The 16,770-nt window shown below is 48.9% G+C and overlaps 4 protein-coding genes across 4 annotated transcripts; 2 read left to right on the top strand and 2 right to left on the bottom strand.

Annotated features, from left to right (window-relative positions):
* The first annotated feature begins 481 nt into the window (after positions 1 to 481).
* Positions 482 to 2,252, top strand: LOC138815892 (IQ domain-containing protein F3-like). The gene is made up of 3 exons (XM_070005275.1): positions 482 to 572; positions 1,082 to 1,126; positions 1,797 to 2,252. Exons 1-3 carry the CDS (start codon positions 555 to 557, stop codon positions 2,190 to 2,192), a joined length of 459 nt encoding a protein of 152 aa, XP_069861376.1. The 5' UTR covers positions 482 to 554; the 3' UTR covers positions 2,193 to 2,252.
* A 1,939-nt stretch (positions 2,253 to 4,191) lies between these two features.
* On the top strand, positions 4,192 to 5,933 carry LOC138815893 (IQ domain-containing protein F2-like). Its single transcript, XM_070005276.1, has 3 exons — positions 4,192 to 4,280; positions 4,469 to 4,558; positions 5,500 to 5,933. Exons 1-3 carry the CDS (start codon positions 4,263 to 4,265, stop codon positions 5,881 to 5,883), a joined length of 492 nt encoding a protein of 163 aa, XP_069861377.1. The 5' UTR covers positions 4,192 to 4,262; the 3' UTR covers positions 5,884 to 5,933.
* Positions 5,934 to 6,843: 910 nt separating this feature from the next.
* LOC138815910 (IQ domain-containing protein F5-like) lies at positions 6,844 to 7,266 on the bottom strand. Its single transcript, XM_070005290.1, has one exon. It carries the CDS (start codon positions 7,264 to 7,266, stop codon positions 6,844 to 6,846), a length of 423 nt encoding a protein of 140 aa, XP_069861391.1.
* Positions 7,267 to 12,580: 5,314 nt separating this feature from the next.
* LOC138815911 (IQ domain-containing protein F1-like) lies at positions 12,581 to 12,889 on the bottom strand. The gene has a single exon (XM_070005291.1). It carries the CDS (start codon positions 12,887 to 12,889, stop codon positions 12,581 to 12,583), a length of 309 nt encoding a protein of 102 aa, XP_069861392.1.
* Positions 12,890 to 16,770: the final 3,881 nt, after the last annotated feature.

The following is a 16,770-nucleotide window of genomic DNA, read 5'->3' on the forward strand; positions in this document are numbered from 1 at the left end:
AAGCACCCTCTACCACTTGAACCCCTGCTGCATTTCTGCCTGGTTCATTGGAGGCTGGGAAAGGGTCTTATGAACTTTCCTACCCAGGCTGGCTTTGAACTGGAATCCTCAGATCTCAGCCTCCTGAGTAGCTAGGAGGACAGACATCCAGCATTTTTGTTTGTTTGTGTCGGTTGTGGGGCTTGAACTCTGGGCCTGGGCACTGTCCCTCAGCTCTTCAGCTCATGGCAAGCGCTCTACCACGTGAGCCACAGTGCCACTTCCGGTTTTCTGGTCGTTTATTGGAGATAAAGAGTCTCCCGGACTTTCCTGCCCAAGTTGGCTTTGAACTACGATCCTCAGATCTCAGCCTCCTGAGTAGCTAGGATGACAGGCGTGAGCCACCAGCACACGCTGGCACCCAGCTTTATCTCATACCTTTGAGCTTGGAACAGAGTCATAACCAGCCTTATGACATCATAGCCCTCGCCTTTGTCACCACCAGCGCTATCCTCGAAAGAGGACAAGGAGCAGAACCGAGAGGCCAATGATCCCTGAGCCACAACCCTCCCACTATGGGCAATGTGTTTCACGTAAGATTTTTTACTCCTCAGGGGTGGCAAGCTGTCAGTGTGTCAATCGAAGCTCAATGGACTCAGGCAGGGTGGGGGAAACTTTACCCAGAAGTCAGTCCTCATTTCTTTTTTATTTTTTGTCAGTCCTGGGGCTTGAACTCAGGGCCTGGGCGCTGTCCCTCAGCTCTTCAGCTCAAGGCGAGCGCTCTACCACTGGAGCCACAGCGCCACTTCTGGTTTTCGGGTGGTTCATGGAAGATAAAAGTCCCACAGACTTTTCCTGCCCAGGGCTAGCTTTGAACTGTGATCCTCAGCCCTCAGCCTCCTGAGTAGCTTGGAGAACAGGTGTGAGCCACCAGCACCCAGCTTTGTTGTTGTTTGTTGGGTTTTTTTTTTTTTTAACTTCTTTGGTATTTGGGATGGAACCCAGGATGTTGAATTTGCTAGGCAAGCACTTTGCCACTGAGTTACATCCCAGTTCAGTCCTCATTTCTGACATGTCTGTCTTCGCCCCATTGTTCTTACAGAAGCCTAGCCCAAAAAAAGAGCCGGAAAGAATGGAGATAATAAAGGTAGGTAAGAAAACAGAGACCCTGGAGCAGGGAAGGTGGCTCAGTGGTAGAGTGCTTGCCTTGCATGCCTGAGGCCCTGGGTTCGATTCCTCAGCACCACAAAAGCAAAAAGAAAAAAGCTGGAAGTGGCGCTGTGGCTCAAGTGGTAGAGCGCTAGCCTTGAGCTGAAGAGCTGAGGGACAGCGCCCAGGCCCAGAGTTCAGGCCCCACAACCGGACCCAAAAAAAAAAAAAAAAAAGAAAACAGAGACCCTATCTTTATGATCACAGAATCCTTGGCAACAGAGCAATCATCTTTAGCTTACATGCCTGTCATCCTAGCTACTCAGGAGGCTGAGATCTGAAGATCACAGTTCAAAGCCAGCCCAGTCAGAAAACTCCATGAGACTCTGATCTCCCCTGAACCACTAGAAAACAGAACATGGTTCCAAATGGAAGAACTCTAGCTTTGAGCCGGAAAAACCTCAGGGACAGCGCCCAAGGCCTGAGTGCAAGCCCCATGATTGATAAAGTCTTACGGACTTTATTGTCCTATTGGCCTCAAACTGTGATCCTCAGATCTCAGCCTCCTAAGACCTGAGCTGGGATTACAGGCGTGAACTCCTGGTGCGTGCCTCACCTTGCGTGAATGATGACCCATTCTCTGGCTGCCCTCTGCTTTTCTCGCTCAGTTGCCACCTGTAACAATAATCCCCCAAAAGATCGTGGCAGCTAGGAAGATTCAGGCCTGGTGGAGGGGCGTGTTGGTGCGTCGGGTGCTGCTGGTGGCAGCCCTCAGAGCTTGGATGATCCAATCCTGGTGGAGGGCAGCCAAGCACAGACAGATAAGCAAGTGCCGGCAGAATCTGCTGAGAGAGTACGCCATCCAGGAAACGGCAGCCGTGAAACTGCAGGCCTGTGTCCGTATGTGGCTGTGTCGACACTATTTCAGTCACCTGTGTACCACCATGTATGTGTTCCAGTCCACCAACGAAAGGCTCATCTGCCAGAAGGATGACTCTTGGCCCGTCCAATACAACGCGGTGGCCAGACCACCGGAGTTCCACATCGAGATCCTGTGCGTCTAGAATAAACAGGGCCTGCCATGATCATTGGCCCCAGTAACTCAATAAAAAAAAAAAAAATGTCTGGCCTGGATGGATTGTGTGCACACGTGAGCCTCCATGATTGTCCCAGAGATGTCAGCCTTCTGGGCTGGGAAGGTGGCTTAGTGGTAGAGTCCTGGCCTCGCATGCCTGAGGCCCTAGGTTCAATTCCTCAGCACCACATAAAGCAGAAAAGGCCACCAGTGGCGCTGTGGTTCAAGTGGTTGACTGCCAGCCTTGAGCCAAAGAAGCTCAGGGACAGTGCGCAGGCCCTGAGTTCAAGCCCCAGGACTGGCAATAAATAAATAGCCAGGCGCCAGTGGCTCATGCCTGTCATCCTAGCTACTCAGGAGGCTGAGATCTGAGGATCGAGGTTCAAAGCCAGCCTGGGCAGGAAAGTCTGTGAGACTCCTATCTCCAATACACCTCCAGAAAACCAGACGTGGCGCTGTGGCTCAAGCGGTAGAGTGCGCGCCTTGAGCTGAAGAGCTGAGGGACAGCGCCCAGGCCCAGAGTTCAAGCCCCGTAACTGACCAAAAAAAAAAAAAAAAGGAAGAAAGAAATGTCAGTCTTGTCCCTCCTATTCTATTGGGAGCAGGGGTATCTTTTAAGTCCACCCTGGAAAATGGCCCCTTCTCTCTGGGCAAAGATGCAGTAGATCCTTCCCCCCTAGAAGTCTGCCCAACACCTGTGTTACCCAGGTGACTGGCACACCGGGAGCAGTTACCTGCCCTTTCCTCTGAGGTCACATCCTGGACTGCCCTGGCCACACCCCCTTTGGCCTGTGGGAGGTTCCAATGCTCTGAGGTCACTTTCCAATCTGCTGTGGCCACTCCTCCTTCCTGCCCTCTCCCTATATATACTACCACCACCACCACCACCACCACCACCACCACTGTTCACAGTGCTTCCCGAGTCTTGCTTGGCCTGCCTTGTGTTCATAGGCATTCTTCATTATAGGCACAGTCCAGCCTGCCATTATGCAGACCCAACACCAGGTCTCCATTTTGTGTGTGTGTGTGTGTGTGTGTGTGTGTGTGTGTGTGTGTGTGTGTGTGTGTGTTTCAGGGCTCTGGGCTGTCCCTGAGCTCTTTGTACTCAAGGCTAATGCTCTACCCCATTGAGCCATAGCATCATTTCTAGTTTTTGAGTAGTTCATTGGAGATTAGAGTCTCACAGACTTTCCTGCCTGGGCTGGCTTTGAACCGCGATCCTCAGATCTCAGCCTCCTGAGTAGCTAGGATGACAGGCGTGAGCCACCAGTGCGTGGCTTCAGTGTCTGATTTTGTATGTGTGTAGCCTTCTGTCTTCTAGGAGGAAGATGAGAAAACAATGATGCACCTGTGGCTTCCTTGGCAAAGCCAGATTTTGCTGGATGCGATCTTACTACCCCTGTAATTACTTCATCCTGACTGGTTAACACCAGTGGCTCATGCCTGTCATCCTAGCTACTCAGGAGGCTGAGATCTGAGAATCTTGGTTTAAAGCCAGACTCGGCAGGAAAATCTATAAGACTTTTATCTCCAATTAATGAGAAAAAATAATATAGAAGGGCTGGGAAGGTGGCTCAGTGGTAGAGCGCTTGCCTTGCATGCCTGAGGCCCTGGGTTCCATTCCTCAGCACCACATAAGCAAAAAATAAAAAGCCGGAAGTGGCGCTGTGGCTCAAGTGGTAGAGTGCTAGCCTTGAGCTGAAGAGCTGAGGGACAGCGCCCCAGGCCCAGAGTTCAGGCCCTACGACCGGACCTCCCCCAAAAATAATAATACAGAAGTAGAGCTGTGGCTCAAGTGGTAGAGAGCTAGCCTTAAGCAAATAGATCAAGGGACAGAACTCAGGCCCTGAGTTCAAGCCCCAGGACCAGTACATACACACACACACACACACACACACACACACACACACACACACACACACACACACACAAACCCCATCCTAACCCTTATGTCATAATGAGATTATGAATTCATAGTTTTCCCTTCACTTATACTGGCCTCATGCCAGGCTCTGGGAAGCAAAGAAAGCAGGAGTAATGAACCATCTAGAAATAAGCCATGAGGCTTCGATTTTGCGTAAGAGATATAGCTGGGTGTACCTGGTGGGCATGGGGGGGGATGTGCTGGGTGGCACCCCAAATATCACCACAGGTCTGGGAGATGGGGGAGCTAGCAATACAAAAGCAGTACATGCCTTTGTACAGAATCCTACCAAGAACCGACGGTCAACTCATTTATGCACTTCTTGTTACATCTAATGACAGACCAAGAACACTTTAATTTTAGTTATACTCCATGATGAAGAAGAAAAAATAGGTCCAGAAAATCAGCCTATACAAAAGAAGAAAGCAAAGGTGAGTGGAAGTCCATATGGTTAAGAGCACTTGAGCCCTGTCATTCACACAGGTTTTCCTGGGTCTCTTTCTAATCCCTGGTTCTCTGGATCTGTTTTGGTTTGGTTTGTAGCATAAACAAAAATGGTTGAGCCTGGTGCTGATGGCTCACGCCTGTCATCCTAGCTGCTCAGGAGGCTGAGATCTGAGGATCCTAGTTCAAAGCCAGCCCGGGCAAGGAAAGTCCATGAGACTCTGATCTCCAATGAACCACCAGAAAACCGGAAGTGGCGCTGTGGCTCAAGTGGTAGAGCGCTCGCCTTGAGCTGAAGAGCTGAGGGACAGCGCCCAGGCCCAGAGTTGAAGCCCCACAACTGACAAAAAAATAAATAAATAAAAAAGAGCCATCCTTGAGCACCAAGGCTGAGGGAGACCTTGGCCCTGAATTCAATTATTTTGTATTATCTTTAGGAGGTTTCAATTCAACATGCCAATATAATATCTCTGTATGTGGGGGAGGGGGTGGAGATACTGGGACTTGAACTTAGAATCTAAGAGCTGTCCCATATATATATATATATATAATATATATATTATATAATATATATATAATATATATTATATATTATATATATTATATATATTATTTATATATATATATATATATATATATATATATTATTGGCCAGGGCCTGGGCACTGTCCCTAAGTTTCTTTTTTGCTCAAGGCTGGTATTCTACCCCTTGAGCCACAGCACCATTTGCAGCTTTTTCTGTGTCTGTGGTACTGAGGAATCGAACCCAGGGCCTCATGCATGCAAGGCAAGCACTCTACCACTGAGCCACCTTCCCAGCCCTTCCAGATCATCCCTTCTAGCATTCTCTCCCAACCCCATCCATTGCCCTCCACATCCCCGCTCCCACGTTCGCCTGTGTACATGGAAGATTCTGACTCTGTTCCAGAAAAATCTTAAGAAGGAAAGAAATGCAGCCATTCAGATCCAAGCCTGGTGGCGGGGCACCCTGGTGCGCCGGGCCCTGCTGCACGCGGCCCTCAGGGCTTGGGTCATTCAATGCTGGTGGAGGCTGATTCTCCTGAGGATGCTGGAGAAGAAGCGGCGGGAGAACCTCATTTCCTACGCCAGCCAGGAGAGGGCGATAGTGAAGCTCCAGTCTCTGGTCCGCATGTGGCGCGTGCACTGGAGATACTGCCAGGTGCTCAACGCCATCTATGTCATCCGAGGCCACTGGCAATGCCACAATTGCCAGATGTGTTCTTTCCTCCGTGCTCACTGCGTGATCACCGCCACTCACTTGCAGTTCCACATCGAGATCGTCAACAACTAAGGGCTGGCAAGAAGGAGGCCATTGGGCCTTCCATCCCCAGTAAAGGTCTAAGCTGGTCTTCTGGGTTTTGTTTGGTGTGTGTGTGTGTGTGTGTGTGTGTGTGGTGCACACACCAGTCCTGGGGCTGAAACTCAGGGTCTGAACAATGTCCCTCAACTTCTTTTTTTTTTCTAGGTCGTGGGGCTTGATCTCTGGGCCTGGGCGCTGTCCCTCAGCTCTTCAGCTCAAGGCGAGTGCTCTACCACTTGAGCCACAGCGCCACTTCTGGCTTTTTCTGCTTATGTGGTGCTGAGGAATTGAACCCAAGCAAGTACTCTACCACGGAGTCACCTTCCCAGCCCCTCCATGAGACTCTTATCTCCAGTAAACCACTAGAAAACTAGAAGTGGCACTGTGGCTCAAAGTGGTAGAGTGCTAGCCTTCAGTAAGAGCACCAGGACAGAGCCCAGACCCCTGAGTTCAAGCCCCAGGACCAATCAAAAGAAAAGTTTTACAGACATTTCTGCCCAGGCTGGCTTTGAACGGTGATCCTCATATCCCAGCTTCCTCAGTAGCTAAGAATACAGGCGTGAGCCACCAGTGCCCTGCAAACCTAGTCTTCCGTATCATGTTGATCTCAGGCTGGGGGCTAATCCTTCTCTTTTAGAGGGAACTTTGGGGAGATTTCCCACTGTTTCCAGGGGACCCCCAGATCGGACTGACAATGACCATATGTCACTCAGTTGTCAAAACAGAGACTGCAGCTGGACACTGGTGACTCACGCCTGTCATCCTAGCTACTCAGGAGGCTGAGATCTGAGGATCTCTGTTCAAAGCCAGCCCAGGGAAAGGAAAGTCAGTGAGACTCTGATCTCCAATGAACCACCAGAAAACCGGAAGTGGCACTGTGTCCCAAAGTGGTAGAGAGAGAGAGAGAGAGAGAGAGAGAGAGAGAGAGAGACCGATAGGTAGCAGACCTGATTACTCCTTTATTGGAAGGGCTACGCATTGTTGTACTTTGCAAGCCTGGGCACCCAAAGAGATTTGCAATTGAATACTCAAGCGGTTTTCTTTGATCTCATAGTTGCCTTGAATAAAGCCCCGGCTGTGGCAGTTATGCCAGCGCCAGTACACCTGAATGATGCGGACTGCATTCAGCAGGCGGCAGTAGCGCTGACGGATACGCCACATTCGAACCCAGGACTGCAGCTTCACCGCCGCCCATTCTTTCCACGTGTAGATCTCCAGCTCCATCCTCATCCTTTGGGTTATCATTTTGGACAGGGTTAACCTCCACCAGGACTGGATGATCCAAGCCCTGAGGGCCGCGTGCAACAGTGTACGCCGTACCAGGGTGCCCCGCCACCATGCCTGGAGGGCCACAGCTGCAGAGTCTTTGGTCATGATGGTCCTCTCTGGTGGGAATTTGACTTGCAAGAGAGAAAAACAACATTGGAATAATGCTGAGGGTGCAGGAAACTCAGGGTGATGTCCGCTAGGATCCCTGATCGAGGAGCAGGAAACCCTTTCCTCGCTCAGCTTAGCTCTGAGCAAACCCCAAACTCCAGGAGGCCCAGCATTGGTAGCTCACATCTTTGTCATCCCAGAAAGCCGAGATCTCTGAGATATAAAAGTCTGGGTATAAAAGTCCGTGAGACTCTTCTCTCCAAATGACCACCAAAAAGTAGAAGTGGAGCTGTGGCTGAAGTGGGAGAGCACCAGTCTTGAGCAAAAAAAAAAAAAATTGAAATTAAAAATTAAAACAAAAAAAGCCTAAGGGAGAGCACCCAGGATGAGTTCAAGCCCCGGTAGTGGCACAAAAAACAAACAGAGGCCGGGTGCCGTTGGCTCACGCCTGTCATCCTAGCTACTCAGGAGGCTGAGATCTGAGGATCGCGGTTCAAAGCCAGCCTGGGCAGGGAAAGTTTGTGAGACTCTTATCTCCAATCAACCACTAGAAAACCAGAAGTGGCGCTGTGGCTCAAGTGGTAAAGCGCTCGCCTTGAGACAGCACTCAGGCCCAGAGTTCAAGCCCCACGACCAACAACAAAACAAAACAAAAACAAAAACCAGCAGGCTTCCAGGAAACACACATGTGAACCCACTAAGATATGGTTTAGAACCTGGTTTAGAACCAGCATTCATTACTTCATTATTTCTGTGTGTGTGTGTGTGTGTGTGTGTGTGTGGTGTGTGTGTGTGTGTGTGTGTGTGTGTGTGTGTGTGTGTGTGTGTACGTGCATAGAGGCTTAAACTGAGGACTTCACCCTCTTGCGTTTTCACTCAATGCTGGTGCTCTACCACTTGAGTCACAACCCCACTTTCAGCTTTTTTTTTGCTAGTTCATTGGAGATAAGACCCTCACAGTTTGGTCTGTTTTTGGGCTGGCTTTGAATAGCAAGTGTCAAATCTCAGCCTCTTGAATAGCTGAAATGCCACCAAGTACACGACCCTCATTTTCTTGGATGATAGAAGAGTTCTTCCCCATCTTTCAGCACTTCAAGTTCATGAAGAAAAGTATCATAGGAGAAGGCAAGAGTGCTCAGCCTAGCCAGGCGCCGGTGACTCACGCCTGTCATCCTAGCTACTCAGGAGGCTGAGATCTGAGGATCACGATTCAAAGCCAGCCTGCGCAGGAAAAGCTGAGAGACTCTTATCTAACAATGAACCACCAGAAAAACGAAGTGGAGCTGTGGTTCAAGCGGCAGGGCATTCTCCTTGAGCTGAAGAGCTCAGGGACAACACCCAAGCCTGGAGTTCAAGCCCCACGACCAACAACAAAAAAGAGTACTCAGCCTAGCACTAGCTGTGGGATTGAGACACCTTTCTGGCCTTTTCTAGGTGGGGGAATCCCCACTCCCAGTTACTAGGGGAAACTTATTCTTTCTCGAAGATGGTTTCTTTTGGGGGGGAGGGACGGAGAGGTCAGTCACGGGGCTTGAACTCAGGGCCTGGGTGCTGTCCCTGAACTTTTTCTACCACTTTGAGCCACAGCTCCACCGTCTACTTTTCTGGTGGTTCATTGGAGATCAGAGTCTCACGGACTTTCCTGCCTGGGCTGGCTTTGAACAAGGATCCTCAGATCTCAGCCTCCTGAGTAGCTAGGATGACAGGCGTGAGCCAATGGGGCCTGGTTTCTTGGCCAATTTTAAAAAGTATGGGACATTCTTGAGTTGATAGGTTAGTATGGAACTCCCCAATTACCCATAGTTACAGCCTAGATGTTCACATCACCCTTCGGTCTTCTGGTCTCCTCTCCCACAGAACCAGTGGGCAGGGGAAAGTGGTGACATCATAAGAGCACTTATGATGTAGGAACTAGGCTGTCTTCCAAGTCAAGGCTGGCACTCTATCCTTTGAGCCACGCCTCTAATTCTAGCTTTTGCGTGGTTGGAGAATCGCACACAGATTCCTGTCCCAGGCTGGCTTTGAACCTGAATCCTCAGTTCTCAGCCTCCCTGAGCAGCTAGGTTGACAGGTGTGAGCCACCGGCGCCCGGCCTACCACAGCTTTTGAGAGTGCTGGAATTACAGGTATGCATTGCCACACCTGGCTCAGCCTTGTTTAACGTGATGTGTAAATGAACCTCTAATCTGTCTGACTTCTATGAGCTATCTATTGGAACTTCTGTGACAATATCTCTCTTCTTCCTTGAGTACTTCTATTTAAATTGTAGCAGATATTTTTGCAGGCTGAACAAATAAGTATCCCTAATGCCCCAAGCCAGTCCCCCCCCCAAAAAAAATCTTAAGCCAAATTTCCTTTTCCCTACCTGTTGCTTCCAGCAACTTTCTATATTGCTATCATCTGAGATAGGATGTATATTTTATGGAAATATTCCTATTTGGGGAGGGAAAATAATCTTGGTTATGACAATAAATTTTAGTGGAATCTGTTTGCATTTGTACACATTACTGCTTGGTTATGCTCTTGGATTTTTTTGGGGGGGAGGGGGTCTGGTCGTGGGGCCTGAACTCTGGGCCTGGGCGCTGTCCCTCAGCTCTTCAGCTCAAGGCTAGTGCTCTACCACTTGAGCCACAGCACCACTTCTGGCTTTTTTCTTTTTGCTTATGTGGTGCTGAGGAATCAAACCCAGGGCCTCATGCATGCAAGGCAAGTGCTCTACCACTGATCCACCTTCCCAGCCCTCTTGGATTTTTTTTTGAGTAGAGATTATATAAATACCATATTATAGCAACATGGAAACCTATTTCTTTTCTACTTTTGTACAGTATTTTAAGAGTTTTATATTTGTACTTATTTGTGATGGTGGTAGATCTTGAACTCAGTCCCATAGCTTTTTAGTGCTCTACCACTTGAGCCACACATCTATTTCCAGCTTTCTGGCCAGGCTGGTTTTGAACCTTGGTTCTCAAATCTCAGCCTCTTAAGCAGCTAGGATTACATATAGGAGCCACCAGTGCTGACATGGTTTTGTTTGCTTATTGTCATGGAGTTAACTTCCCAGAAACACTCTCAGACAAAGCTTAGAATTCATAAAAACATCTTCTCCTTGGCCCAGGTAACCTGGATGACATATTATTTTAAAATGTAGTCCAGGCACCCATGGCTCACACCTGTCATCCTAGCTACTCAGGAGGCTGAGATCTGAGAATCAATGTTCAAAGCCAGCCTGGACAGGAAAGTCCATGAGACTCTTATCTCCAATGAACCACCAGAAAACCAGAAGTGGGCACTGTGGCTCAAGGAGTAGAGCACACACCTTGAGCTGAAGAGCTGAGGGACAGCGCCCAGGCCCAGAGTTCAAGCTCCATGACTGACAAAAAAAAAAAAAGTAACTAACTATTGGGGCTCAGATTTTATTTTCAGAAGCTGGGGTGTTTCCCTGTTCTTGTTCACAGTGGTGAAAAGGTGGATGTCAACTTATTCCCTTGTATGTAATATGTTGATTTCGTTTCCTCTTGAACTGCCTAAGTATTTGATCAGTTATGACATTGTGCTGTGATCTGTGGCACCCTATCTGGTTTTCTTCATCTTCTGAGGTCACATGAGTCCCCTTAGGCTCTGGGAAATTCATTCATGCTTTAAACCCAGTGGCTGGTTGCCTTCATCTTTGTCAAGGACACTTTTTTTGTCAGTTGTGGGGCTTGAACTCTGGGCCTGGGCGCTGTCCCTCAGCTCTTCAGCTCAAGGTGAGCACTCTACCACTTGAGCCACAGCGCCACTTCCGGTTTTCTGGTGGTTCATTGGAGATCAGAGTCTCATGGAATTTCCTGCCCAGGCTGGCTTTGAACCTCGATCCTCAGATCTCAGCCTGCTGAGCAGCTAGGATGACAGGCGTGAGCCACGGGAGCCTGGCTTCATGCACACTTTGAATGTTCTATCTGCTAGTCACTGCATCTATTTGTATTATTTTTGTGTGTGTGTCTGTCCTTGGGCTTGAACTCAGAGCCTGTGTATTGTCTCCGCACTTCTTTTGCTCAAGGTTAGCACTTTACCATTTTGAGCCAACAGCGCCTTTTGTCTTTGTGGAGGATTAGTTAGAAACAAGTGTGGCTAATTAGCGCAAGTGTATCGTGGACTTTCCTGCTTAGGCTGGCTTCGAACCACAATCCTCAGAATCTCAGCCTCCTGAGTAGCTAGGATGACAGCAGTGAGACCGATTGGGAGCTCATTTTTGTTGACGACTTCTCCCTTAGTCTACTGGTGAGCACCACAATCCTTACCCATAGATTTCAGAGTGGGGGGGGGGGCAAGAGAGCGGGGAGGAGGAGGACGGGTCTCAGTGCGTCAGCAATATCTTAGTAGGAGTGTAACAGGCCCTGTCACTCCTGCCTAAGACATCTCTGAAAATCAAACAAGAAAATGTATACAGGAAGCCAGGCACTGGTGGTTCATACCTCCAATCCTTGCTACTCAGGAGGCTGAGATCTGAGGATGGAAGTTCAAAGTCAGCCTGGGCTGAAAACTCTGAGAGGATTCTTCTCTCCAATTAACCAGCAGACAAAAAATCAGAAGTGGGGGCTGGGAAGGTGGCTCAGTGGTAGAGCGCTTGCCTTGCATGCATGAGGCCCTGGGTTCGATTCCTCAGCACCACATAAGCAGAAAAAGCCAGAAGTGGCGCTGTGGCTCAAGTGGTAGAGCGTTCTCACCTTGAGCAGAAGAGCTGAGGGACAGCACCCAGGCCCAGAGTTCAAGCCTCATGACTGACAAAAAATCAGAGTGGAAATGTGGCTCAAGTGGTAGAGCACCAGCCTTAAGGGGGGGGAAAAACCCAAAGGAAAATTCTAAATCCTTCGTACTAGCACAAAAAGGAAGATAGAGGTTGATAGCTCATGCCTATAGTCTTGGCTACACAGAAAGCTGAGCTCTAAGGATCTTGGTTCAAAGCCAGCCTGGGCAGGAAAGGCGGTGAGACTCTCATCTCCAATGAACCACTAGAAAACCGGAAGTGGCGCTGTGACTCAAAGCGGTAGAGCGCTAGCTTTGAGCAGAAGAGCTGAGGGACAGCGCCCAGAGTTCAAGCCCCACAACCAACAGCAGCAGCAAAGAAAAAAAGGGGCAGGGGAGAATAGGAAGAAGGAAGAAAGGAACAGGAGGAGAAGCAAAGGAGGAAGATTTAGCCCTAGCAGGGCAAGAAGATAGAATCCCAGCGTGGCCCAGTTCCTCAGAGCTGGTACTGCGCGGGATGCTAAGTCTTTCCTATGACTTACTCTGCCTTGACACTTGTGAAACAAAAGTCTACAAAATGCCCCCTTCACTGCTTTATGGGGAGGGGAATACACTCAGACACCATGCAAGACCCCGAACCCAGCAAGATCTCCAACTTGAGCTGCAGATGATTGTCCGAGATCCGATAGTGACCTTTGATGGCACCCCGAGATGCATAGGCATGACACCTCCAATAGGCCTGGATGATGCGTACAGCCTGGAGCAGCCGACGATAGCGCTGGCAGACACTCCACATGCGGACCCACGACTGTAGCTTGACCGCTGCCCACTCCTCCCGAGAGAATGTCCTCAGGATCACCTGTCGCCTCTTCTCCGTGAGTTTCAACAGCACCATCCGCCACCAGCTCTGGATAATCCAGGCCCTGAGTGCTGCATGTAGTAGCGTCCGGCAGACCAGGACTCCCCTCCACCAAGCCTGAATCTTTACCACTGGTGTATTTTCTTCCTGCTCCTCTGGGTACTTGCAAGAAGAAGAAGAGAGAGAGAGAGACAAGCCCAGCGCCGGTGGCTCACGCCTGTCATCCTAGCGACTCAGGAGGCTGAGATCTGAGGATCACGGTTCAAAGCCAGCCCCACAGGGATGGAAAGCCCATGAGACTCTTCTCTCCAATGAAGCAGCAAGAAAAAGGTGGAAATGAAGCTCTGACTCACGTGATAGAGCTCTAGGTAGAGCTCTAGGCTTGAGCATAAGAGCTCAGGGACAGTGCCGAGGCTCCTGAGTTCAAGCCCCCAGGACTGCCACCAAAAAGAAAAAGAAAAAGAAGAAAGAAACATACCTGGGGTATTTCTTTTTCATTTGGTCAGTTGTGGGGCTTGAACTCTGGGCCTGGGCGCTGTCCCTCAGCTCTTCAGCTCAAGCTTAGCGCTCTACCACTTGAGCCACAGTGCCACTTCCAGTTTTCTGGTGGTTCATTGGAGATCAGAGTCTCACAGACTTTCCTGCCCGGACTGGCTTTGAACCGTGATCCTCAGATCTCAGCCTCCTGAGTAGCTAGATTGACAGATGTGAGCCGCCAGCACCCAGCATGTGTTTGTTTATTTCTGTTGTTAGCTCAGGACCATGCAAAGGGCATCAGGCACAAACTCCACGGCCCCAGAGCCATGGCTCCTCCTACCTTCAACTGCTTCTCTGAGGCTTTGGGTAGACCAGTTGACTCTTCCTGCTGAGAAGGTTCATTAACATCTTTTCTTTCAAGTTGACCTACCCCCTACAATCAATAGTTGTGTGTGGGGGGAATAGTGAGGCCATTGTCCACCTCCATCACATCCCCAGCTCCCTCCCAGGGCTTCACAAAGCCCTCTCTCTCTCTCCCCAAAGCTGCTAAGTCTGCCTCTCCCTCACTCACCATTGGTCACACGTGTAATGGGCATAGATGGTTCAAATCCCCTCGGGTTTCTGTTCCTTTAGTCTTGGCACGGGACGGAGAGAGAGGAGAGCAAGGAGACCCATGATGTCATAAGAACAACTATGACACAGAACACCAAGACGGGGGCTCTAGGAAGGTGGCTCAGTGGTAGAGCGCTTGCCTTGCATGCCTGAGGCCCTGGGTTCCATTCCCCAGCACCACATAAGCAAAAAGAAAAAAAGCCAGAAGTGGCGCTGTGGCTCAAGTGGTAGAGCGCTAGCCTTGAGCTGAAGAGCTGAGGGACAGCGCCCAGGCCCAGAGTTCAGGCCCCACGACTGGACCAAACAAACAAAAAAAAAAGAACATCAAGATGGCTCCCAAGGGGGGAAAAATAACAATTACTCATTCTTTTCTACCATAAATGGGCAAAGATTTGGCCTGAAAGCCAAGTTACCAGAAGTATCAGTCCATTGAGTTGAAGGTATATAAAGATAGCCAGGGCTGGGAATGTGGCTCAATGGTAGAGTGCTTGCCTAGCATGCATGAAGCCCTGGGTTCAATTCCTCAGTACATAAAGACAGAAAAACCAGAAGTGGTGCTGTGGCTCAAGTGGTAGAGTTCTAGTCTTGAGTAAAAGAAGTTCAAAGGCCAGGGGCCAGTGGCTCACACCTGTCATCCTAGCTACTCAGGAGGCTGAGATCTGAGGATCATGGTTCAAAGCCAGCCCAGGCAGGAAAGTCCGTGGGACTCTGATCTCCAATGAACCACCAGAAAGCCAGAAGTAGCACTGTTGCTCAAGTGGTACAGCACTCACCTTGGGCTGAAACGCTCAGGGATAGCACCCAGAGTTCAAGCCCCATGATCGACAAGGAAATAAATAAAAGCAGCCCAGGCCCTGAGTTCAAGTCTCAGAACTGACAAAAGAAAAAAAAAAAAGGTAGCCAGTCATTGGTAATAGCTTTTAATGGCAAAATTTTAATATCCATTAATAGGGAATTGATTTAGTGATGTTCAGTGCCTTTATAACTTAGATATTACATAATTACATTAAGATATTACATAATATTACTATTAAAAATAATAACATATTACTGATAAGGAAGTATATCCAAGATATTTTTTCCCCTCTAGCATTACTGTGTTTGAACTCAAGGCCTCATGACTGATAGGCAGGTACTCTTCTGCAGTAATACTAGTAGTGCTAGTACTGGGGTATGGACTCAAGGACTGGACACTGTCCCTTTTTTTTTTTTTTTTTGCCAGTCCTAGGGTTTGAACTCAGGGCCTGGGCGCTGTCCCTGAGCTTCTTTTGCTCAAGGCTAGTGCTCTACTACTTGGAGCCACAGCACCACTTCCAGCTTTTTCTGGGATTAGTAAGAGTCTCACAGACTTTCCTGCCTGGGCTGGCTTTGAACCTCAATCCTCAGATCTCAGCTCCTGAGTAGCTAGAATTCCAGGTGTGAGCCCATAAGGACCAGTTTGTCCCTTAAACTTTTTTGCTAATGCTGGCACTCTTCCACTTGAGCCATATTTCCAGTCCTGATTTTCCTCATTCTTGTCTCTACAAGTTAAACTCTGCACCTAGCAAACACTAAAAGAACTGCTCACTGAATGAACGGATGGATTTGATTATGTAAAATTGAGCCAGATTGCTTCCCTAGAGATTTCTAAAGACCATTCCCCCATTCCTTGGGGGCAGGGCCTGTCTTTATTTACTCTTACAGTGCCCAATGTCCCCGTACAAGGTGGGGGGGGGGGAAGGGGGAGAGGTGAGCAGGAAGTGACTGGGCTTTGTAGAGATGGAGTTCAGCACTAAGAACTGGACAGCAACCAGATAGAGGGTTGGGGAAATTAAAGAGGGGAGGGGCCTGGAAATGCAACAGAACTGTGATTGGTGAATTAGACCGGAAGAGGCGGGACAAAGGAGCTGATGGAGAAGAGCTAGCAGCTGTCCCAAGTGTCACCATACATGATCAGCTCCGGGTCAGGTGGAGAGGAGGGTCCCAGGCCCTCTGTCAGCCTCTAGCTAAGCTCTGGCGGTTCAAAGCCAGCCTGGGCAGCCAAGTCCATTGAGATTCTTTTTTTTTTTTTTTTTTTTTTGGAGGGGGTCCAGTTATGGGGCTTGAACTCTGGGCCTGGGCGCTGTCCCTGAGCCTCCTTTTGCTCAAGACTAGTGCTCTAAATTATTTTGAGCCAAGTAAGCCAAGAACAAAGAGACAAACAGGGGGCTGGGAAGGTGGCTCAGTGGTAGAGCGCTTGCCTTGCATGCCTGAGGCCCTGGGTTCCATTCCTCAGCACCACATAAGCAGAAAAAGCCAGAAATGGCGCTATGGCTCAAGTGGTAGAGCGCTAGCCTTAAGCTAAAGAGCTGAGGGACAGTGCCTAGGCCCAGAGTTCAGGCCCCACGACTGGCAAAAAAAAAAAAAGAAACAAACAAACAGCATATGGTCTCCCTGATATGTGCATGCTAAAGCCAAAATGCACGAAGATATGACAAACAGGACTCAAGAAACAAAGGACAGCCATTCGTTTTGTCGTTATCATTGCTAAATGACTCCATGTTCTTGACCCATAAATATATATATATATATATATATATACATATATATATATATATACATATATATATATATATATATATATATATATATATATGGTAGAGAAATGCACGCAAAGAAGAAGAAACAGAATAAGTGGGAAACAGAATTACACACAACAAAGGGGCCCAACAGCTGCACTGGACATAGAAGGAAAAGAACTAAGCAACCCAAAGACAGCGATGGGAAGGGAGGAATGAGAGGAAAAAACGGAACAGACTACACTAAGCAAAAGGAAAGAAATGGAAACATCACCTGATGGGGAAGAAATA

This window comes from Dipodomys merriami, unplaced genomic scaffold (assembly GCF_024711535.1).
Source record: "Dipodomys merriami isolate MVZ:Mamm:240054 unplaced genomic scaffold, mDipMer1.0.p SCAF_68, whole genome shotgun sequence".
In the NCBI taxonomy this organism is placed as follows: Eukaryota; Metazoa; Chordata; class Mammalia; order Rodentia; family Heteromyidae; genus Dipodomys; species Dipodomys merriami.

Excerpts from the sequence above, each read along its gene's own strand:
- LOC138815893 (XM_070005276.1), top strand. Across the intron at positions 4,559-5,499 it reads TACAAAAGAAGAAAGCAAAG|AAAAATCTTAAGAAGGAAAG; the intron begins GTGAGTGGAAGT and ends ACTCTGTTCCAG.
- LOC138815892 (XM_070005275.1), top strand. Across the intron at positions 1,127-1,796 it reads AAAGAATGGAGATAATAAAG|TTGCCACCTGTAACAATAAT; the intron begins GTAGGTAAGAAA and ends TTTCTCGCTCAG.
- LOC138815910 (XM_070005290.1), bottom strand. The coding sequence starts at position 7,266 with ATGACCAAAGACTCTGCAGCTGTGGCCCTCCAGGCATGGTGGCGGGGC.
- LOC138815911 (XM_070005291.1), bottom strand. The coding sequence starts at position 12,889 with ATGGTGCTGTTGAAACTCACGGAGAAGAGGCGACAGGTGATCCTGAGG.